This window comes from Balaenoptera ricei, chromosome 1, assembly GCF_028023285.1.
Source record: "Balaenoptera ricei isolate mBalRic1 chromosome 1, mBalRic1.hap2, whole genome shotgun sequence".
Classification (NCBI taxonomy): domain Eukaryota; kingdom Metazoa; phylum Chordata; class Mammalia; order Artiodactyla; family Balaenopteridae; genus Balaenoptera; species Balaenoptera ricei.
The window spans coordinates 154,293,087-154,316,124 of record NC_082639.1 but is presented as its reverse complement, the minus strand read 5'-3'; the positions used below and the strand labels follow the sequence as shown (position 1 = coordinate 154,316,124).

Here is a 23,038-nt window from a genome sequence, read left to right as displayed (position 1 = left end):
TTATAGTGAAAGGAGAGAGGGTGTGGCTGGTTGTTGGAAACATCTTGGTGTCAGGATCCTTTGTTCTTGCAGCTGTCCTCGTAGGTCAGATGGTTATGATGTTCCTGTGAACCTCCAACAAGACAAATGTTATTCTCTGTCCTGCAACTTTTTATCTCTATATGAATGAAAAAGTGTTATACCATTAAAGGTAAGAGCCTTGAGAATGGGCTCTCCTATATGTTTCAGGCTATAGGCAATATTTTTAACTTGTAGCAAAAGCAATAGAATACAAAGGTTAAAAGTTAAACAAAACAGATCCATCATGGAGTCAGATTTGTTCTTCCCTATTACAAAAGCTAAAGTTTCTATCCCTTCCTGCTGCGTCTCCCTGTAGCCTGAAGAAAGGAGTTTGTGTGTGGCAGATTCTGAGCCAGGCTCTAAGGACAAGTAACCCTGTGAACTGGCACTAATGGGGCTGGTGTCTGTACCTGAGCAGTGGGGTGGGGGCCCAGTGGTCCCAAGACCTGGATTTGAGCCCTGGCTCCGTTATTTCTGATTGTGTGACCTCACCGTGCTTCACATTCCTCATCTGTAAATGCCTGCCTCCCTTGCTCCACCTTACTTCACCGGGCTGTTGTGAAGGTAAAACGAGCTCATGTGTGAATTCTGATTTTTGGCGTTACTATCACATATTAGAAATGCTTGCTTGGGGCTTAAAGTTTTGCTCTTGTTTTAATTTGACATCCACAGTGAGACATATTTGAGAGGTTTAAGTAAAGCAATGAGGGCCGTAAAAGGGTTTACATTTAGTTAACTCTTTGTTATTTGGGAACTGATCATTTAATTCGCAGCATTTTAGGACTTTCTGTTACCTGCTTTATTACTTAGAATATAGACATGGCAGCCATAACAGAGAGATTGAGAACAGCACAGGCTTAAATATCCTGGGAATGCATTTCTCTTTCATGTAATGGTCCAGATATAAGAGGTTCAGGGCATTTTTGGGGGTGGGGGTGGGGTGGGGAGGTACATGCAGTCAGGGACCGAGGCGCCTCTGTCTTGTTTTTCTATGTGGCTTTTACCTCTTGGTCCAAAGGTGGCTGTTCCAACTCCGTCCAGCAGGAAGGGGATGACCACAGCCTCAGAGCCAGAACTATTCAAACGTCCACACTTGGATACACTGTAGAGTTGAGCTCAGCATCCATGTGTTCAGATAGAAATTCAATTACTGTGTAAGATGGGAGATTGCATATACAGGGTGGGCAACTAGCAGGCTATTAACTTCTTTTTAAGAAGTGCCCAGGGGCTTCCCTGGTGGCGCAGTGGTTGAGAGTCTGCCTGCCAATGCAGGGGACGCGGGTTCGGGCCCTGGTCTGGGAGGATCCCACATGGCGCGGAGCAACTGGGCCCGTGAGCCACAGCTGCTGAGCCTGCGCGTCTGGAGCCTGTGCTCCGCAACAAGAGAGGCCGTGAGAGTGAGAGGCCCGCGCACCGCGATGAAGAGTGGCCCCCGCTTGCCGCAACTAGAGAAAGCCCTCGCACAGAAACGAAGACCCAACACAGCCAAAAATAAATAAATAAATTAATTAATTAATAAATTAAAAAAAAAAAAAAGAAGTGCCCAGAAGATGGAAGACAGAGTGGTTTTATTAATCCATTTTTATAAACAACTATGGGATGACATTTGAAGGGGAGAACAAAGAGGTTAATGCTGTTGGCTTAGAAGAGTTTTGGAGATGATTTGTGCTTTTCTTTTATTCAGGCTTTTGAATAGTAATTTATTATTTATTCGTGGAGCATTTAGTAGTCCTTTCCTGCTACATTCCACGTCCTGTGCTAGGTGCTGGGACTCAGAGATCATGGTCCCTACTCTCTAAAGGTCCACTCCACAGGGGGAGACAGGTGTGGCAGGCAATGAGAACAGAAGTGTCTGGTGTACACTGTGATGGGAGACAGATGGGGGGCTGTGGGAGCTCATAGGGAAAGACCTGCCCACCCTGGTCAGGCAGGGTGTGTGTGTGTGATGTGATGCAAGTGGGATAAGGTCATGGCAGGAGGAGGTGTGATAGGAGGAGGGTTATGTCTGTATCCCCTTGAATAGTGATGGGTCCCTGGGAGAACAAGTAAGATTCTGTCCTCTAGTGTCATGTTTATGGTTTAATGTTTTGATTTCTGTTTCTCTTCCTAGAAACTCTCAGCGTGGGCCACGGGACCCTTTGTCACAAGGAGCAATGCTGCCCCGATGGGAACTGTCTTTTTACCTGTTTGCTTCCCTAGGCTTCCACTTCTATTCTTTCTATGAAGTTTACAAAGTCTCCAGAGGTAAGGCCCCGACTTTTCTAAACTTGTATCAGGAAAGAAAGATGGAGGAGGGAGTGCTCAGAGGTGGAATATTCAGGAAGATAGCCTCATGGGCTCAGGATGACTTGAGCCCTGCTTTGCTTTCCTCCTGTCTTGGGCAGTTTGAATCAATGACCTGAGTCGGTGGAGTTTTCCACCCTAATCCTGGATCTTTTAGGTGATCCTGTGGCTGGTCTTCTGTAATAAGAAGGTTTGATTCAATGGCTACTGAAGGCCATGGAGGTGATTTGCATTCATAATTAGCAGTAACCTCTTTAACTTCTCTCTCTCGCCATTACTCCTCTCAGACACATGGAGGCCTGGACTGCTTTACTCTTCCTGTTCTGCTGTCCACAGTGCTTTTGTGCACATGTTGAAGAGGACTCATTACCAAGTCCTCATGCCAGCCCATGGGAAGGGGCATGGGAACCCTCCTTTCCTTTAAGGGCAGCTTGGAATAAACATTGCCCTGTCACTTCTGCTCACACCACTTGGCCAGCACTGAGTTCCCTGGCCACAGCTGGAAGGCTGGGAAATATTGTCGTTAGCTTGGTGGCCATGTGCTACATAAAACTTCCCGTACTGGGGAAGAATGGAAGAAAGAATTTTGGAGGGTCCATGAGTGATCTCTTCCGTAGTCAGGGACAGTTTCCTAGAGATGATGGTGAGCCTTGTTTTAAGGAAGAAAAGAAGTCAGCCAAGTAGAGAAAGGGGCAGAGGCTCTGTGGACAGAGATGTGTTTGCAGGCAAATGGACAAGCATGTGCGATGCCACTGGGGTGTGAGAAAACACAGCATGACCTGGGAACTCCAAACCACTCAGTAGGGCTGGAGTGTAGTGCGTGGAGGGAGAGTGGTAAGAGTTGAGCTTAGGTCAAAGAGCGAGATAGATTGTGAATGACATTGTGTATTCATTCGGCTGAGGAGTCTGGACTTTATCTTGAAGGCAGGGGAGTTTGCTGAAAGTAATTGTGGTCACTTAAAATGGCAAAGGTAGGTTTTGGGAAGCACAGTTGACAGTGCTGTGCCCCCAGCAGCTGCCCCCCTGTGGATCACTGGGATTGATTTAAATCACTGGGGTCAGCTTTGCCCGCATTCTACATGTGTCCCACTGAAAGCCATGGGAGAGACTGACCATCTAAAGTAGATGAAGACTGTTTGGTCAAGGCTGTCCAAGTAGCCGCATTCCCTGGCTGGAGCCTCTGAGCTCTCAGGGCCCATGTGCAAGGAACTCACCTGGTCGATGCCAGGCAGCATGTTAGGTACTTTATGTACCCTGTCTCATTCTATCTTTAGAGCAGCCCTGTGAGATGGTGTGTTACTTAGAAGATAGGCTTGGCTGCAGAAATATAGCCTCCACAATAACTGTGGTCAGGGCTGGTATGGTGTCTGGATAGCATCCATGACCCTGGCTCCTTCTACTGTGTTCCTCTGCCGTCCTTGACATATGGTTCCACCTCATGATGTGAGGTGGTTACTCCACCTCCAGCTGCCATGTTCGCTTTTTTCCCAGCAGGAAGCATGGAAGGGAAGGGGGAGGACAGACCCTCTGTTTTTTTAGAGCATAACCTTGAAAGCTGCTTATGTCATATTCTTTCATGTACTGTTTGTTAGAACCTAGTCCTGTGGCCATATCAACTGTGAGGTTGATATTGGGAGGTAATCTTTTGTTGGGAGGCCATTTTTTCCCCAGCTAAACCGAAGGGTTTTATTATAGAGGAAGAAAGAAAGAATGGGTGTTAGCGGTTAATCATCAGTCTTTTCCATAAAATGGGTGTGACCGTTGTCCATTGTTACCTAACAAACCATCCTGAAGCTTTGTGATTTAAAACAACTACCGCCATTTGTTACCTCTCACTGCTCTGTGAGGTTCTTTTCCTTTTAAATAGACTGTTTTTTAAGAGCGGTTTTAGGTTCATGGCAGTATTGAGCAGGAAATGCAAAGAGCTTCTGTGCACTCAGGACCCCTGGCAAGCACAGCCTCCCTGACTACCAGCATCCTGCACCAGAGTTGATACAGTTTGTTACAATTGACAAACCTGTATTGATATATCATTATCATCCAAAGTCCACAGTTTATAGTAGGGTGCATTCTTGGTGGTGTTCATTCTGTGAGTTTTGAGAACTATAAATTACATGTATCCATCGTAGTATCATACAGAGTAGTTTCACTGCCCTAAAAATCCTCTGTGCTCTATTTATCCCTCCCTCTCCTTTAACCACTGGCAACCACTTATCTTTTTACCATCTCCATAGTTTGACCTATTTCAGTTTAAAAAAAAAATTTTTTTTTTTTTTTTGGCCGCACTGCACAGCTTGTGGGATCCCAGTTCCCTGACCAAGGATCGAATCTGGGCCCCCTGCAGTGGAAGTGCAGAGTCCTAACCACTGGACCACCAGGGAATTCCCAGTTTTATCTATTTCAAAGTATCATATAGTTGGAATCATACAGTATGTAGCATTTTCACATTCGTTTCTTTCACTTAATATGCATTTAAGGTTCCTCCATGACTTTTCATGGCTTGGTAGCTTATTTCTTTTTAGTGATGAACAGTATTCCATTGTCTGAATGTACCACAGTTTATTCATTCACTTACTTAAAGGCATCTTGGTTGCCTCCAGGTTTTGGCAATTATGAATAAAGCTGTTATAAACATCCATGTGAAGGTTTTTGTACGGACGTAAGTTCTCAGCTCTTTTGGGTAAATACCAAGGAGCAATGGCTGAATTGTATGTTAAGAGTATGTTTATTTTTATAAACAGCTTTCTTCCAAAGAGTTGCCAGTTTTCTTCCAAAGAGGCTATATCATTTTGCATTCCCGCCAGCAATGGGTTCCTGTTGCTCCACACCCTTGTAAGCATTTGGTGTTGTCAGTGTTTTAGATTTTGGCCATTCCAATAGGTGTGTAGTGGTATCTTGTTATTGTTTTAATTTGCATTTCCCTGATGTATATTGTGGAGCATATTTTCATATGTTTATTTGCCATCTACATGCTTTGATGAGCTGTCAGGTGAAGACTTTTGCCCATTTTAAAATCAGATTGTTCATTTTCTCACTTGATTTTCAACAGTTTTTGGTATCTTTTAGATAATAATCCTTTATAAGATATGTTTTTGCAAATATTTTCTCCCAATCTGTGGCTAGTCTTCTCATTCCCTTGACAGTGTCTTTCATGGAGCAAAATTTTTACATTTTAATACAGCCAGCTTATCAATTTTTTCTTTCATGGATTATGCCTTTGGTGTTGTATCTAAAAAGTCATTGCCACATCCAAGGTCATCTAGATTTTCTCTGATGTTATCTTCCAGGAGTTTTATAGTTTAGCATTTTACATTGAGATCTATGATGTCCATTTGTGAAGGGTGTAAAGTCTGTGTCTGGATTCATTTTTTTTGCATGTGGATGTCCATTTGTTCCAGCACCTTTTTTTTTTTTAAACTTTAAAAAAAAAAAATTTTTATTTATTTATTTATTTATGGCTGTGTTGGGGCTTCGTTTCTGTGCGAGGGCTTTCTCTAGTTGCGGCAATTGGGGCCACTCTTCATCGCAGTGTGTGGGCCTCTCACTATCGCGGCCTCTCTTGTTGCGGAGCACAGGCTCCAGACGCGCAGGCTCAGCAATTGTGACTCACGGGCCTAGTTGCTCCGCGGCATGTGGGATCTTCCCAGACCAGGGGTCGAACCCGTGTCTCCTGCATTGGCAGGCAGATTCTCAACCACTGCGCCACCAGGGAAGCCCTGTTCCAGCACCTTTTGTTGACGAGGCTCTCTTTGCTCCACTGTATTACCTTTGCTTGTTTGTCAGAGATTGGTTGTGTATATTTATGTGGGTCTATTTCTGGGCTGTCTGTTCTGTTGCATGGATCTCTTTGTCTGTTCTTTTACCCATACCACACTGTCTTGCATACCATAGCTTTTTAGTAAGTCTTGAAGTTGGATAGTACTTGTTGTCCGACTTTGTTTTTCTCCTTCAATATTGTGTTGTCTATTCTGGGTCTTTTGCCTCTCCATATAAACTCTAGAATCAGTTTGTTGATATATACAAAATAACTTGCTAGGATTTTGATTTGGGTTACATTGAATATATAGATCAAGTATGGAAGAACTGATATCTTGACAATATTGAGTCTTTCCATGAGCATGGAATATATCTCCATTTATTTAGTTCTTCTTTGATTTCTTTAATCAGAGTTTTGTTGTTTTCCTCATATATAACATGCATATTTTGTTAGATTTATACCTAAATATTTCATTTTGGGGGGTGCTGTTGTTTTAAATTTCAAATTCTACTTGTTCATTGCTGATATATATTTATTTGTTTATTTATTTTTTAGCTGTGTTGGGTCTTCACTGCTGCACGTAGGCTTTCTCTAGTTGCAGCCAGCGGGGGCTACTCTTTGTTGTGGTGTGTGGGCTTCTCATTGTTGTGGCTTTTCTTGTTGCAGAGCACAGGCTCTAGGCACGTGGGCTTCAGTAGTTGTAGCACATGGGCTCAGTAGTTGTGGCTCGTGGGCTCTAGAGCACAGGCTCAGTAGTTGTGGCGCACGGGCTTAGTTGCTCCGTAGTATGTGGGATCTTCCTGGACCAGGGCTCGAACCCGTGTCCCCTGCATTGGCAGGTGGATTCTTAACTACTGTGCCATCAGGGAAGCCTCATTGCTGATATATAGTAAAGCGACTGACCTTTATATATTAACCTTGTTTCCTGCAACCTTGCTATAATTGCTTATTAATTCCAGGAGTTTTTTTGTCGATTCTTTGGTTTTTCTAGATAGACAATCATGTTATCTGCATAAAAAGACAGTTTTATTTCCGCCTTCCCATTCTGTATACCTTATATTTCATTTTCTCCTCTTATTGCATTAGCTAGGATTTCCAGTACAGTGTTGAGAAGGAGTGATAAGAGGGAACATCCTTACCTTTTTCCTGATCTGAGCAGGAAAGCTTCTAGTTACTCACCATTCAGGATGATGTTAGCTGTAGGTTTTTGTGGGTGTTCTTTACCCAGTTGAGGAGGGTCCTCAGGGTCCTCTCTATTTCTAGTTTACTGGGAGTTTTGAATCATAAATGGGTGTTGGATTTTTTTGAACGCTTTTTGTGCATCTACTGATATGATCATGTAATTTTTCTTTAGCCTGTTGTTTTGATGGATTACATGGATCGAGTTTCATGTTCTGTGAGACTTTGTTTTTAATAAATCTGGATTGGACTTAGCTGGGCAGTTCTTCTGCTTTGTGTGTTGTTGCTGGGCTGCAATTATCTGGTGGCTCAGCTAGGCTGAAATGTCCAAGATGGCTGACTCACATGACTCGCTATCAGCCAAGAGCTCAGCTGGAGGCTGTCAACTGGAATGCTGTGGTTCTCTGTACGTGGTTCTCCACATGGCTTTGAAGAAGGAGTATCGCATGTGTGTAAAACCAGAAGCTGCAGATCTCTTAAAGCCCAACCTGGGAAGTTGAGTAGGTCACTTCTGCCTCATTTATTGGTCAAAGCAAATCATAGGGCCAGTCCAGATTCAAGGGGAGGAAAGACTATGGCTTTTTACGGCTGGAGCAGTGCACATAGACACGGAGACAAGGAATTGATGGTGGCCATCTTTGGAGTCTCTCTACCACAATGGGTGTTATACTTCTTTACCCAGATGGGGATATTGAGGTTGAAAAATATAACTTGTCCAAGGCCACACATCTAATAAATAATGGAACAGGTTTGTCCAACTCTAGACCCAATATTTTATTCTATTCTGCCACTTGTATTTATTGGTAATTTAATTTCCTAAAGCAGCTTGCTTTACAGGAGAAGCCCTTTTATCCATTGTACTGTAAAACTTCAAACCTTAAAATTTTATCCCACTGGAATAAAATTTTTCCTTCCTATGTGGTGAAAGCTACTGGGATGGAGGTGGGAGGGGATCCTTCTGCGGAGAATACAAAACTTTTCGGCACCTCAGTTGATCCAGCGGCTGTCATCCTGTTTGATTTATTACTGACCTCACCCTAGCCTGGAGCTTCTTTTATCCTTCAGGCTTTTTCTCTTAATATCAGTGCCAAAGTGGCCACTCCCAAGAAATGTCTTATTTCTCTATTCCTTTTTCCATTCAGCTCATGGAAGCCAGATCCCCCTGCCTTGCCAAAGCGTGTTTAACGCCATGTTGAGTCTTTTTGGCTCCACGTCTTACAATCTAATTCAGGGAAAAGTGCCACTTAACCCATATTATGGAAGTGGATCCACTGGGAAAACTGTCTCTTCTGTGAACTTTTTTGGAATGTTTGTTTCTGGAGCAAATATGGGGCCTAGAACATACTAGAGGCTCAGAACTTATTTGTTAAGTGGAATGCCGCGGGTGGGCACTTACACGGCTGCTTTCTCTGGGCACAGAGCAGGCGTCTTATTCACTGCTCTCTTCCCCATCAGCAGTAGCAGGGTGGTCTGACCATTAGGGACAGCAGACTGATTATAACAGCCCTAGTCACAAGGGATCTCTTGGTAAATCCACAGCAGGGACTGAACAGAACAGCCCTTCTTCCACTCAGCTCTTCCAAGAGTCTACACAGAGTGTGCCAAAGTCATATGGAAATGCTTGGGAGTGGGGGGTGGTGGTAGTGGTGATCTTCTATGCTTGGTGACCTCTCCCCTGGCATTCTGCAGTATTGTGGCTAATCTAAACCTGCTACATTAAGTTTGTGTCTTATGGTTTAGAACATGTAGAAATACTTGTATGTCTCTCTGATTGCACTTAATTTGAGGAAAGATACAATGTGTCATGCAGTAACCTTGAAAGAATTAATGCCTCTGCCTAAAAGAGGGCCATGTATTTTTGTTGTTCATATCAGCTTAATGCAGTTCTTGGAATGAAAACAGTTGAATTCTCATCAGTGAAAACCATTGGTGATAGGAGGTCACCTGGAAAAGCATCTGGAAAGGGAAGTCATGGCCTACTGTTTCAGCTTACTAACTATTGATTTGTATTCAAAATTTCTATTTCTTCTTGTACCTATTTCAACATTTTGATCTATGCATTTTATGAAGATTTTCAACTTGATTAGTATATTGTGGATCATAATACTTATCTTAGAAAAAATTTGTTGTTTCTCTAGTTGGCTTTTCTCTCATTGTGTATTTTGTTATTTACATCTTCTCCTTCACTCCCTCCCTCCTACTTTTTTTTCCTTTGATCAATTGTGCTAGAGATCTTATTAATCTTTTCAGCTTTGGCTTTGTTAGATTTCTCAATTGTTTCTTTTTGTTCTCCAATTCATTGATTTCTGCCCTTATCTGATTATTCCCTTCCTTATTGTTTCTCTGGGTTTGCTCTGTTCCTTCATTCCAACTTCGTGAGTTGAATGCTTAGCTCATTTATTTTGTGAGGAATCTATTTGTACTGTTTTATTGTACCTGATTGTTCTTCTCAGAAGGATTTCCAGAAGAGGAAGTATAGAGTCAAACTACATGAATGTTTTTAAGGTTCTTGATAGATATACCCAGACTGTTCTCCAGGAAGGCTGTGCCAATTAACACGTTTTCTATTGGAGAATGTCCATCTTACTGTAGTCTCAGTAAGTTTAGCCTTTATTCTTCAATCCACCTCACATGTATTTGGTATATTGATAAGAAGTGTGAAGAGTTAAATTACTTTTTTCCCAAATAGGTAACCAAACACTATTTAATAAGTCTGTCTTTATTGAATTATAATGCAATCTTGATCATGTACTAAATTATTATATCTACTAAATTCTTTTATGGATATGCACACATGCATACACACACAGTATGGGGGCTGTCTTTTCTGTTTCATTGATTTCTCAATCAATTCTTACATCAGTACTGTGCTGTTTTAATTATTTTTGCTTTTTAAATGTCTGAATATGTGGTGGAGTAAGTTACCACTCCTTGTTCTTTATTTCCATTCTTTTCTTAGCTATTCTTACTGGTTTATTCTTCGAGATATGTTTGAAATTGGCAGGTTCCAAAAAAATCTCTTTAGGGTTTTAATCAGAATTACAATAAGCCTAGAAATTAATTTGTAAATAATTGACAATCTTATAATATTGCATCCAGGAGTATGGTATTTTTTTCTCAAGTTTTCTGTTACTTCCCTTAAAAGAAGTTCACGGTTGTCTTCATAATAGGCCCTGTTAAAATTCCTAAGATTATTTATAAGTCTTTTTCTTCGTTTTATAATTGGAATACTTTCCAATTATATTTTCTATAATTTCTAGCTGATTATTTCTGGTCTATAGTAAAGTTGTTTATTTTGGTATCTCTATTTTATGTTCCAAAAATTATTGAATTCTCTTAGGGTTCCATTGGCTTTTATCATTTGATTCTCCTGGTTTTTGTATTTAGATAATATCCACACATAATGATAATGGTTTTGCTTCATCTATTATTACTTAGCCAGGACTTCTAGAACAATATACTAGTTGGAAAAGAATGCTATCCTTATTTTGTTATCCCTAACTTTAATGGAAATCCCTGTATTGTTTTACCATTAGTGAAACGCTGAATAAGCTTTTCTTTGGGAAAAAAACATGTTAAGGAATATGTCTAGCTCCCTTTTACTAAAATTTTAAAATCAGCAATACATGTTGAATTTTATCCATTTTTTAAAGTAGCTATTCAGATGATTACATAGTTTTCCTTTCTCAACCTATTGATATTGTAATCATATTTCCAATATAGTTTATATGGTTTCCTACAACAAACCTACTGTGACTATGCTATTTTTAAATACACTGCTTGTTTCTGTGTTTAAAAAAATATTAATAACTTCTAAGTGAGATTAACTGGCCTGTAGTTTTATTGTTTCATCCTCAGATTTCAGTATCAACATTGTGTTAAGTTTTCGAAATGAATGGGGAAGCTCCCCCACTGTCTCCGCCAATATTATGGAACTGTTTAAGTAGTATATGAAGTGTCGGCATCAAAGTTTGATATCATTCGCTTGTAAGTTTGTCTAGCCACAGAGTCTCTTTGGAAGTAGACTTATCGAAAACTTTTCAGTATCTTTCAGGATTCTTGGTATACTTAGCTTTTCTTCTTAAGTCAGTGTGAGTAATTTATATTTTTCGATTTCATTGAAATTTTCAGATGTATTAATGTACAGTTGTATATCATATTCTTAAAATGTTTTGAATTCTACGTGTGTCCCTTGTTTTAGGAAATTTAAAAAGGTTTTGTCTATTTGGTAGGTTGATTCTCTTTTTCGAAGAACAAGCTCTTGGATTTATTTATAAATCCCACCATTTTTCTGTTCTCTGTGATTACTTCCTGATGAACAGCAGCCACCCTAGATCTTTTTGCCTTTACAGAGCCCAGGCTCACCTTTCATGGAGTAGCTATCTTCCTGAAAATTTGCAGTTAGAGACATTTCTATAAAAGGAACTGTGCTTTCCATTGATTTGAGTTTTTATTTCACAGGTATTTTATTTTCATTTCTTTAATCTTCAGTGACAAGCAGTTAATGTTTCTCTAAATAAACTCTGTGACACCAGAGAGCCCTGATATTTAAGCAAATATGGAGCAAATCATTTGAATTGCCGCCTCCAGTTTCTTTTTGCTTTTTTTTTTTTTTATATAATAGGTGTTCTTAAAGTGGGATGCAAATATAGTTGAGCATATTCATCTTTTGGCTTTTGTTTGTTCCTTTACATGCCTGTTCTTATCACTTGTCACTAATCCCAGCTTACGAGAAAAGGATATAGCAGCTCATCTATAGATTAGTTCTTTTATGTCGTTCATGCAATACTAACCTGTCATGGGGGACAGGCTTTGTCAATCCGGAGGTAATTTTTCCCACTTGCTTCTGTGATTAGAGGAGTTTGGTTGCAAGATGGCTGGGTACTTATCTGGGGGCCCCAGTTCAGGGTAGGGAAACAAAGGCTACCAGTCCTGTGTTTGTACAGGTGGCCTATGCCCTTGGAACCAGGTCAGCTGGCTGCCCATGGACAGAACCACTAGGGCCCCTTCAGTTAATACAGCCTTGTGGAAGGACCCAAGTGCAGGAGGCAAGGTCTGGACAGCCTGTCTAGATAGCCAGCATTAATAGTGTGTGCTGTGGTGCAGCTAAGACTCTGAGTGTTCTATTTGGCAGGGCTTCGTGTTATATTTGATCTTTTTTTTTCCATGTTACCTATGGCCAGGGTCATAGGAAACCATCAAGTCGCTGCCTTCCTACTGGAATTGCAAGTCTCCTGGCCCACCCCTTCCTCTCAGGCTTGCACTGGTGTTTTCTTCCTAGATTGACACTGATCCTCAAGGGAGGGGCTTGTTGGCTTCCAGAGAGTCTGCTTTCTTAAAGCCTGTGATTAACCTCTCACAATGACTCGGGACCAGGCCCCGGGCTGGAGGGCATTTGAAGGCAACCCTCAGTGTTAGACTCTACAGCGCCTCACTCCTCAGGCCCCCTGCTCCCCCAGCCTTTGCTCTGTGTTGCATCAAAGCTTACAGCTTTTTCTTTACTGGAGCGTTTCCATCTTAGTCTGGGGCTTCTGGCTCTCCAGGGAGCCCTAAGGATTCCCATGCAAACTGTGTGCTTGGTGGCCTGCCTTGATAGACCCCAGAATTCCTAAGGAGTCACAGATGAGCAGCTCTTCCAGGGAGATTTGAAGGTCATTTATGTGTATATCGCTTTGCATCCTATTTACATATATGATTTGTTTTTGCTTGGGCTAGTTCTAAACCACTGAGTGGGAACTGGAAGAGAAAGGAGAAGGAGCCCATGTACTTCAAGAATCTCATGGAAAAATCAGCACCTTTTCATCCCTCTTGTATATGATCATGTACTTGTGCATATTTGAGAGTTGCTTACTATTAAATTCTCTTGTCTTTAGAAGCCCATCTTTTCGGCTCCCTTCCCCTACTCTCATTTACTACCACGGTCTGCTATATCCTCCGGCTTCCTAGAGAAATAAAGAATCCATAGGAGTTGATTGGAATTTTTCAAATGCATAGAAACAGCAGGACAGTTAGGCCACGGTTGGGTGTGCATGTCCCCGACAGCGGCTTGTATCAGACGAGGGTGTGTGTGTGTGTGTGTTTTTCCCTCCCCTTCCCTCTAATTACCCCTACCCCACTCCGGAATTGATTTCCCATCAAACTGTTGAGGGTGAAAGGGTAGGTAGGTTAGAGGCTTTAAGTGAACGGTTTACCACCACAGCTCATTGGCGACGATTGAAATGCAAACCCTCTCACTCAGCAGGTGGAATGGGGCTTTGATGTATCCCGTTGTTGGGTGGTGGTTGGTGGCGGAGGGCAGGGGAAGAATCAACAGCTGACGTAGTATTGAGGGCTCATCAGCAGAAACTGCTTAATTTCTCTGCTCTCAGGCAGTTTTGTGGAGTGCTGAACTTGGGGAAATGGAACCAGGGCACCTAGAAGAAAGGGCTGGCTCTGCCCACAGGCCTGTGTGGTGTGGAGAAAAGTGCTCAGGTAGAGAAGGCTTCTCTCTATTTGCAGCGTCCTCTTGCTTGAGGGAATGTGAGTTATGATGAAATCTTGTTCTTGCCCAAAGGGTGAGGGTGTGGGGTCCTCACCTAAGCAGGATAATCAGAGAAGTTCTGAGGGTCGTCCCCCTTCACGGAAAGATCTCCTGCTACAGTTTCTCAGCTTCCGTTCTACCAAATTCTACCAAATTTGGTAGAATTCAACCAAACTTTGGTAGAACTCTACCAAATTCTATAGCAATGCATTTCAGCTGACTCAAGATGGTCTGAAGACAGTGATCACCAAAGTATCATGAATGGATTTAAGTTGTAATTTAAATGTATGTCATACAGCATTTGTTTGTGTCAAGAAATCAGACAAGGGTGATTGGTAGGAATTCTCCAAAAGCTGAGGGAGGGTTTTGGTGTAGAACGATACTGTCCGTTGCTATAGCCGCATGGGGCTAATTAGCTCTTGGAATGTGGCCATTTCAAATTGAGATGTGCTGTAAGGATAATGTGTCCATGGAATTTTGAAGAATTAGTAAGAAAAAGGAATGTAAAATAATTCATTAATAATTGTTTAATATTGATTCCATGTTGAAATAATGTTGGGACATATTAGGATAAATAAAATATTCTAAAATTAATTTCACTTTGAAAAATTATTTTTTTCAAGTGTGGCTACTAGAAATTTTAAAATTATAAATGTGTCTCAGATAGTATTTCAACTGGACAGCGCCAGACAGGATTTCATCTTAATTCTCATGTCTGCATATGATTCCTTTTTCCCACTAGAGGGAGATGTGTCCTCATTTGGGGGAGTCAGCTGCTTAGCTTGTAAACTTCACTGCTTTGGAATGTACCCTTTTAAAAAAGAAGCACTCAAGTTTTTGCTTTGTTTCAATTCTGCATAATTCTGTTGTTTCTGGAGGTTGCCCTTTGTAGGAAAGTGAAGCCAAAACAGAAGAGGCAAGAAAGCAGAGAGGTTTTCCCCCTTGTTTTTGTTAGCGTTCAGAGAGACCTGTTACTTTGTTGGATTGTAGTAGCTTGCTGCTTGTTTGTGAGTTGTTCCCTTGGAACTTGAGTCTGTGTACAGCACAGTGCACACACACAGACACACAGACACACACACACACACACACAATGTGACCTGTGTGCAGCTGTAACGGAAAGGACCAGGGCAATCACACACCGCTGCAGCACCTCCTGGACCCTATGGAATTCAGTGTGAATGTGTCCTGGCGTTGCGCCCTGTCGCACACTGGGCCCCAGTACTCGATGAGCCTCCCTTTTCTGCTTTTCCTGGGGGCAGTGTTGCCTGGGGTTTGAGGCTGGGGCTGCTGTTTGCATCTAGTGTGTGTAAATCTGCCCTTTGATCCTACTCTGAAACCAGCATCATTTCATGATTATGTTTTAGTGACACGCTCTCTCCTGCTTTTCCTTTGATCTTTCTGGGTAGCTCCTTTGTGGTCCTCTGTGTTTTTTGTATGTTCGTTGGTCCGATGAGCACTGGATTTTTCTTTTCTTGTCTATGCAGTCTGTGCCCTTTTGGGTGATTTCAGCCATTCTGGAGGCTTCATTACTACCCTTATACTGGGGACTCCTAAGTCTTTACCTCCAACTGAGGCGCTGTTTTGAGCTCCATCCATGCCCATCCAGCTGCCTATTGACATCACATAGACACCCCCAGACTCAGCCCCCATAGCACTCCTTACCACCATATCATGGCATTCTTCAGCACCACTGTAATTTCTTATTATTTGTTGGTCTCTCTCATCCAGTGTACAGTAAGTCCCAGGAGAGCAAAAGCCTTGCCAGTCGTGTTCTGCGTCACTCCTGCTATTTCACACTGTGCCTGGTTATTGTTCACGCTTAGGAAGTATTTGAATAAGATTTTTTAGTATTTTTTGTTTTAAACCAATTGTACTGTTTACTTATAAGCATATGTATTACCATTATACAATTCCATCAATAATCTTGTTAGCTTTATATCACAGGGCTATGATCACCATCATTTTGTGGCATGGTCTGTTTAAAAATTTTTTTCATCATCTGTACAAGTGGGGCATTTGCCCTCATCCCTCCTGTGCTTCCTTGTGTTGGAAGCTTTTGAGCTTAATCCCTCTCCTTTTGTGACCCTTATGAAATATTAAAGGGACATTTCCATCAGCCCCACCATGTATTTCCAGGAACTGAGGTCACAGAAATGAAGGAGCATGACATGTTTCCATGCCTGTAGCTCAGTCCATGGGCAGCTTTTCCAGGACGTATTCCAGTTTCCTTTGGTACCTCTCCTGTTAAACCAAGCCCGGTTTCATTTGGATTCGTGACTAATGCACACTGTTTTTCTTGTCAGAACATGAAGAGGAACTGGACCAAGAATTTGACCTGGAGACTGGCACTTTATTTGGAGGATTAAAGAAGGTACAGAGTGGATCAGTGATAAACCTTTTCAATTTTCAAACCTGGTTTCAGTGTTTTGTATCACTTTTGTATTTGGCGTTGACCCAGCCATAGTACTCAGCAACGACTGGACATTAAGTACCTTTCCTGCTGTAAAAGGTGCGAGTGTGCCGTGTGGAGAAAGGCATTCCCCATGCTTTGTCTTTATCTCGTCCCATGTTCTCCTCTCAAGATACTAGAGATGTGGATCGGTAACCTTATCGGTTCATGCAAATTTCACTTTTGTACAGTTTAGGAAGTTCCTTCCTGACCTAGCCATAGCTATTGGAATCAAATGTGGCTCCTGGACACTCCCTGTACCAACTCATGGCAACTGTGGAACTGTTTCCTTCCTGCCTCTACTGCCCCTGGCTGTCCACACCCTGCAGAGCATGCTGGGAATCCCCCGCCCCTCTGCTCCCTGGTTCCGGGTGGCAGTGGGCCATTTATCCTCCACTGCAGCTCATTGTGCCTGCTTAGATCGCGGGCAGGGTGGCCGCTGTTGCTCTCCTAGTGGTGACGGTTAGCACTTCTGTTCTTCAGAGTATGTCATGGGTACGTACCAGACCCTCCTCTTTTGATTGCAAGATGTTAGACTACTTTCTGTGTCCCACCAGAACCCCTTTCCTCTTGAGTCTAGAGTTTTTCTCATTCTTCCCCTTTCAGTTTTCCAGGACCCCGTTTCAGTAATGACTTGGATCACACGACGTCCAGCTTCAGCTCATAGTTTGGGGTTCAGGTCAACCCTAGTGAGGAGCTGTGTATTTGTTTTTCTGGGCATTTGGATATGTTTAAAAAATGATATCCCAACATTGCTTTTTACTATTTTTGCTCTAAGTGTGTAGTGTGCCAGGTATATTGTAAGTTTAATCAGCTTTCGATGGTTGGCTTGGGACATAGAATGATGCTTGCACTCCAGGTTCTGAGCACCTGACTTACAAATGAACTTTGGAAGACAATTCGTTTCCAAACAATTCGTTTCCAATACTGCCTGTATTGATATCTTCCTACTTTGAGAGTTGCAGATCTTACTTAGAATTGAAGAAAATGGGCTTCAATTTCCATTTGATTTTCTAGGGTAACCTGTCCCTTTTCTTCCAGCTCTGGCTCTGTACAGAGCCACCATATTAAATACATGGCCCATGTTTGTCTGGGGCTGGGAAGAATGTCCTGCCCTGCGTGATGCTCTTCCCAGTTGTTCTACTCACCAGACATTTCTGTGAAAAGTTGGATATAAATTTAATTTTCGTTCATCGAATCCACTTGTAAATGTTTCTGATCTAAATAAGCCCTTTTTAGGATTATTAGTGAGACATGTAATGTGGGTGGTATTGTGCCCACTTCAGAGATGAGGAAATCTGGGAAGCTTTATGTCACAGTGGAATTTGAGTTGTAACAGTGTTACAGAACTCAGGTTGAGCTGCTCATTGCTCAGGAATCCAATACTGAGAGATAAGTGTTGGGTAAAAGGAAAGGTAGCTTTATTGAGGTAGCTGTCAATCCTGGCGAGAAGGTGGACTCATGTCCCAAAGAACCAACTCCCCAAGTTTTGCCCAGAAATTATATAGGGAAAAGAGGAAGGGGCTATGTGCTGAGGAGAGGGTTGTGAGGTGCATGATCAGCTCATGGACATTCTTGGTTGGTGGTGAGGCAACCAGAAGTCAACATCATCAACCTCCTGGTTCTGATTGGTCTGGGGTCTACGTGCTTGTGGGCAGCATATAGTTAACTTCTTCCGCCCGGTGGGGGTTTCAGTATCTGCAAAACAGCTCAAAGGACATGGCTCAGAATATATCTATAGCCCCTGAGGAGAAACTAAAGGTCCTTGACTTCGTTTAGTGGCTAAACTATTATTATTTTGCCTTGTTTGACTTTTTCCTTTGTTTTTGCATTTTCTCATTTCTCTGATTAAACTTACTCTTTGACTACAGTTTTTCTGCAGACGAGCCAGGCAGAGGACAGTGGGCGGGGGGGTGTTTGTCCTGGGAAGGCCCCATTGGATCTTGCTCTGGTTAAAACAGCAGATAGCCCTTGTGAGTGTCTGGGATCTACTCTTCAGAAATATACTGCTATTGGATCTCTTACAACAGAAAAAAATGGTGATTTAAAAAAATTTTTAGAGTCATAATTCAGGCATTTCAGGTAATACTGAATTGTTTGCCAGGGGCAAAAATAAGCAAACTCATTTTAGACTAAGAGACTTTTCGCTGAAGAGAAGCAACTGTGAGGCAGTTTGAGAAGCTGAATGAGGATCAGGCCCCGCCAGGTGTGGAGCTCCCGTGGATTTCATTGTTGCAGGCTCAGCCCTGCTGGGTGTTGCTACTTCTAGACAAAGGGGCTTTGTCTTCGCTGACTTCCCAGCTCCCACCACTCCATCACGTTCAGCTGCTTGACTCCCTGCCAAGGCTCCAGAATCCTGGGGACGTGACCTCTTCTGTGCATTCTCCGTGACAGCCCCCCGTAGTGACGGGCACAGGCAGTGGGTGTCAACGTTTAGGTCGACCCTGCCTTTGTGGAACAGTGCACAAGGCTCAGATAAAAGCTCCAAGGACTTTTTCTATTCTGAAAAATCTCTGTTCCTCTGTCCTGCTGACCATCCTTCCATCCATTCATCTGATGCTATTGAGAACCTCTTGTCCTCATCTTTCTGTATCTCATTACCCTGCATAGGGGATGAGTAGTTTGGAGTCCTAGAATTTAGAGGGAAAATGATGAGCCAGGGTGGATAGCCAACAGCTGAAGGAAATTGATTCTGTGTCCTTGGTGAAGATCATAAAATAGACCCGGGGCCGTATGTAGTGACAGGAAGTTTATTGATGTCTGCTGAAAGTCTTATTTCAGCTAAAACAGAAGCCTAATAGGTTCTGAGTATTTCCTTTGGAGGTTATGGGAGGTGGCAAGCAAATGCTATTCTGGTCTAAATTCTAATCAAAAGGTGAAATTAGGCATGAGTAGAAATCGTGAACTTTAGAAGGAAGCTTTTATGTTCTCTGACCAGTGCATCCTTTACATGTCGCTAAACCTCAGCACTGCTGGCCTCCTTTGTTTGGGGGCCTGTTCTGTACATTGTAGGGTGTTTAGCAGCATCCCTGGACCCCACCTCGTAGATGCCAGTAGCACTTGCTGCTCCAAGTCATGACAGTCACAAGTGTCTCCAGGCATCGCCACATGCCCCCTAAGGACAAAACCGCCTCTCTTTGAGAACAGCCGGCCTGCAGTAATATTTAAGGGCTTTGTCATGCTGACTTGGCCATTTCCTACCTTTGCTCCTCCTGTTTCCTCCTCTGGATTGTGCTTCACCTCTTCCCTATCTGGTCCTCACTCACACTTCACATCTGAGCCCAGCTGTCTCCTGTCACGGAAGCATTGCCTGGACCTGTAATTTGGGCTTAATGCTCGTAGTTCCTGACACTTCTCTGCTTCTCTTTTTATCTCCTTCCACAAATACAGCTTTTAATGAATGTGTTTCTGAGCCCAAGTCCATGTGGAGTGCTAGGGACGTAGTAGTGAACCAGACAGACAAAATTCCTGTCCCAGTGTCTCCTAGTGGGGACAAACCAACAGTAAGTAAATGGATAAATGTAACAGCCACAGATTGAGCTAAATGATATGAAGGAGATGAACAGGGTGATGTGTAGTCATGCTTTGGATTGAATCTTGTACCCTATTATGATAAATATATTTGTACAGTGTTATCTTGTAGTATCCATCCTCCACCGGACTGTGAATCTCACAGGGGCAGGGCTGGGATTTAATAAGTCCTGTATCTTCAGTGCCTGGGACAGAGTAGGTGAGTATTTTGCTGAATTTAACTGCAGGAAAGAGTGAGTAACACCGTGCCAGGTGGCAAAATTGGCGTAAAATGCATCAGTCCTAAGTTCACCTGGATTGGCATGTACGTGAATGCCAAGTGGGACAGTGTTGACAGTCAGAGCAGGGAGAGACCACCGTGGGCACAAGCAATCCCACACTGCTTCTGGGGGCAGACCTTCAGCTGAGCTCCACAGAATGGGTGGGATTTGGCAAGGTCATCGGTAGAGAAGATGCTCTTCCAGAGGGGCTCAGTGTGGTTGGAAAGGGGACGAATGTATCAGGGTGACGGTGACTCAAGGGGAAGCTTCCCTTAGGACAGTGAAAGGGTGCTGGGCCTGACCACGGTCCTCTGGTTGCCGATGATGGTAGGGAGAATTAGAGCCCAAATCAGAAATACCTTTGGGTCTTATCATTCCTTTGGTGTAAAGCTGCTTGTTTCTGCCGAGATGCCAGTTGTGGTGGGGGAGATTGCATAGGTGTAGCTCTCAAGGAGTGTTCAGGTTACATATGCTGTGACGTTTGCATCCTGTTTTGTGATGTCTCTTTTTCCAGGCTTGAAAGTGCCTCCCTGCATGGGCTCCAGTGGCCTCTTGGAGCAGTCCTGCGCTGGGAACCTGTGTGTGGCCAGGGACGGGTTGAGCCCGATGCCTTTGCAGTTCTGGCCATCTGTCTCGGTGTTTGGTGGTTCCCTTTTCTCTTGCCTAGTGTTCTTGCTAGATGTCCCAAGAATATGAAGGAAACTTTTTAGTGGCCATGTTCCTTGCTTGATATTTCTAGATAGTAGGTTCTGAATCAGACTGACATGAATGAAGCTCCATGTTGGGTTGTATTATCATGAATTTGTTTTCCTTTTATTTCTGATTCAAGATAGTTGTTATAATGTAAAGAGCACAGGTGTGGAGTTGGGTGGACTTGGGTTCAAAATGCAGTTTGCTCCATTTTGGAAAATCATTCATCTCATTTGAGCCTTAGTTTTATTTTTTGGAATATGGGAACCGGAGGTCTCATTGTGGATAAAGAGATGATGATAAAACACCCAGCATGTATGTGGTTGGTACAGAATGGATCCTTAGTCCATGCTGCTGTGGCCATTATTTTGTCCTTCCATGGATGAAGACGTCCTTGCTTTAGAGCTAAGATTTGTTGATTCCCCCTGTCTGGCAAGGAGATAATGTTCTACAGAGAAACATTTAAATCTAGAAGGGGATGGATTGCTGCTGAAAGGAGCTCTCAAAAGCCTAATGCATTATGAAGAATTTTACATGTAATCAATTACTCATTTCTTTACTGAGGGCACCTCTTCCTGTGACAGTTCTGAAATTGGGGCCCACTTGTAAATGAGACGTTCTTTCAGAAGTAGAATCAGAGAGGAATTTTCATTGCCTGCCAAGAAAGTCAGAAAGAGAAGATCAGATGAGAGAAGGGAAGCTTGATCACTTATGTCTTTGAATGTTAAGAGAGAAGAGGTCGTTTCTAAAGTAAAGATACAATTTTTAGCTACACAGATTTTACCTATAAAGATTTTGATATTCAACTTATTTATAAATTCCTCTGTATTTTGATACTTAAAAAAAAACACCTCAGCAAGCCCTATGTTGAATCATTTAACAAATATTCGTTGAGTGGCTGCTGTGTGAGAGGCTTCTAGGCTGGGTGCTGGGAGGCTGTGACCTTCCAGGCTCTGTCTTCGCTGGGCCCTGAATTCGGGGGACATTGATGCCGAGACGGTGAGGTAAGTGATGCAGCTGCTCACGGGGCATGCAGAAACAGAAGGTGCCTGTAACCCAGATGCACAGAAATTAGGGCTGAGGTATTGGGGAACGATGGGTGAAGGGAGTAGCAGGCCTAAGGACTGGATTTGAGAGAGTCATTCAGTTTGGCTGGGAGGTTGAGTGAGAGGAAGGGATGATACGAGATAGACAGGGGCTGGATCATAAAGGCCATTGGGTACCATAGGTGGAGTCTGGACTTTATTCAGAAGGCAAGGGACGGTTACTGAAGGGGTTGAGGCCATTGCCATTTCTTCTGAGGACTCTTTGAGGAGCCTTGGGATTTTCCTGCCTTGCCCGCCTCTCCCGATCTCCCCCACTCAAGGTTTGTGCATCCCTGGAGTTAACGTCCTGGAATGTATATCTCATAGTGTCCCTCAAAACCCATGCATGGCTCCCCATCTCTTACAGTGTAAAGTCCAGACTCGGAGGCTGACATTCAGCCCCATTTGTCCACTGGCCCTACCTTGTTTTAGCAGCCTCAGCTCCCTGTAGTAACCATGTGCTACTACATAACAGGATCGTCTGCCATTCCCCAAGGATGCCTTGAGGTTTCCTCCCCGTGATCCTCATGCAGACTGGGCACACTTCCCTGCGGCTCAAGGAACAGCCCACGTGGAACCTTTCCTGATGCCTCTCCCCCGGCTCCTCCCCCTGTTGGCATTGATTTCTCCCTCCTATGAGCTCCATTCCCAGGACTCCTCCCCGAGCCTGTGTTATAGAGCAGTTACCTGTTCTGGATGTAAGAGGATCTTTCATCCCTGCCTCACTGGAGCAGGCATTTAGTAGTGGCAGTTGGATTAAGGTAGACATGGCTGTCTGGTTGGGCACTTATAGTGAAGGATCACTGGCCCCTTGGCAAGGTTTGCTTTGTTTCACGTGTCTAAACTCTGGCAGGTTTAGAGAGTGTAGGCCTTACCTCATTTTCATTAAGCCGTAGCTCCTCGAAGATGATTCCGGTGTTCCGGTCGTGTCTGCCTTCCTCCATCTGATGGGAACAGGTGAATGTGTGGTTTGGCTGTTTGTGTGACTTTTCAGCCCGTCCTTATTAACAGAGGATTGGATTTGATGCAGCTTTGCGCCTTCACAGTGGGGCTGCTCAGCAGACGTAGATTCTTGCGTCCTGGGCCAGCCCCTCCAGGCAGAGAGGGTGTGGGCTGAGGAGTCTCCAAATGGTCGGGGCAAGAAGCCCACAGACTAGTAATGGAGGGAAGCCTCCTGAGCACACGTTGGGCTAGATTCCCTCTCGTTAACACGAAGAACTCCTG

At 43.3% G+C, this 23,038-nt stretch overlaps 1 protein-coding gene across 7 annotated transcripts in view; it reads left to right on the top strand.

Annotated features, from left to right (window-relative positions):
• HHAT (hedgehog acyltransferase) overlaps positions 1–23,038 on the top strand; it is a 361,708-nt gene that overhangs the window by 12,042 nt on the left and 326,628 nt on the right. For 5 of the 7 annotated variants that reach the window (XM_059938732.1, XM_059938751.1, XM_059938761.1 and 2 more), the window contains exons 2-3: positions 2,171–2,304; positions 16,103–16,170. In XM_059938732.1, the coding sequence (XP_059794715.1) occupies positions 2,214–2,304; positions 16,103–16,170 (159 nt within the window). In that variant the 5' untranslated portion in view covers positions 2,171–2,213. Of the gene's footprint in view, positions 1–2,170; positions 2,305–9,813; positions 9,877–16,102; positions 16,171–23,038 lie in introns of those variants that run through there. The other 2 variants (XM_059938773.1, XM_059938765.1) reach the window with 2 other exon arrangements.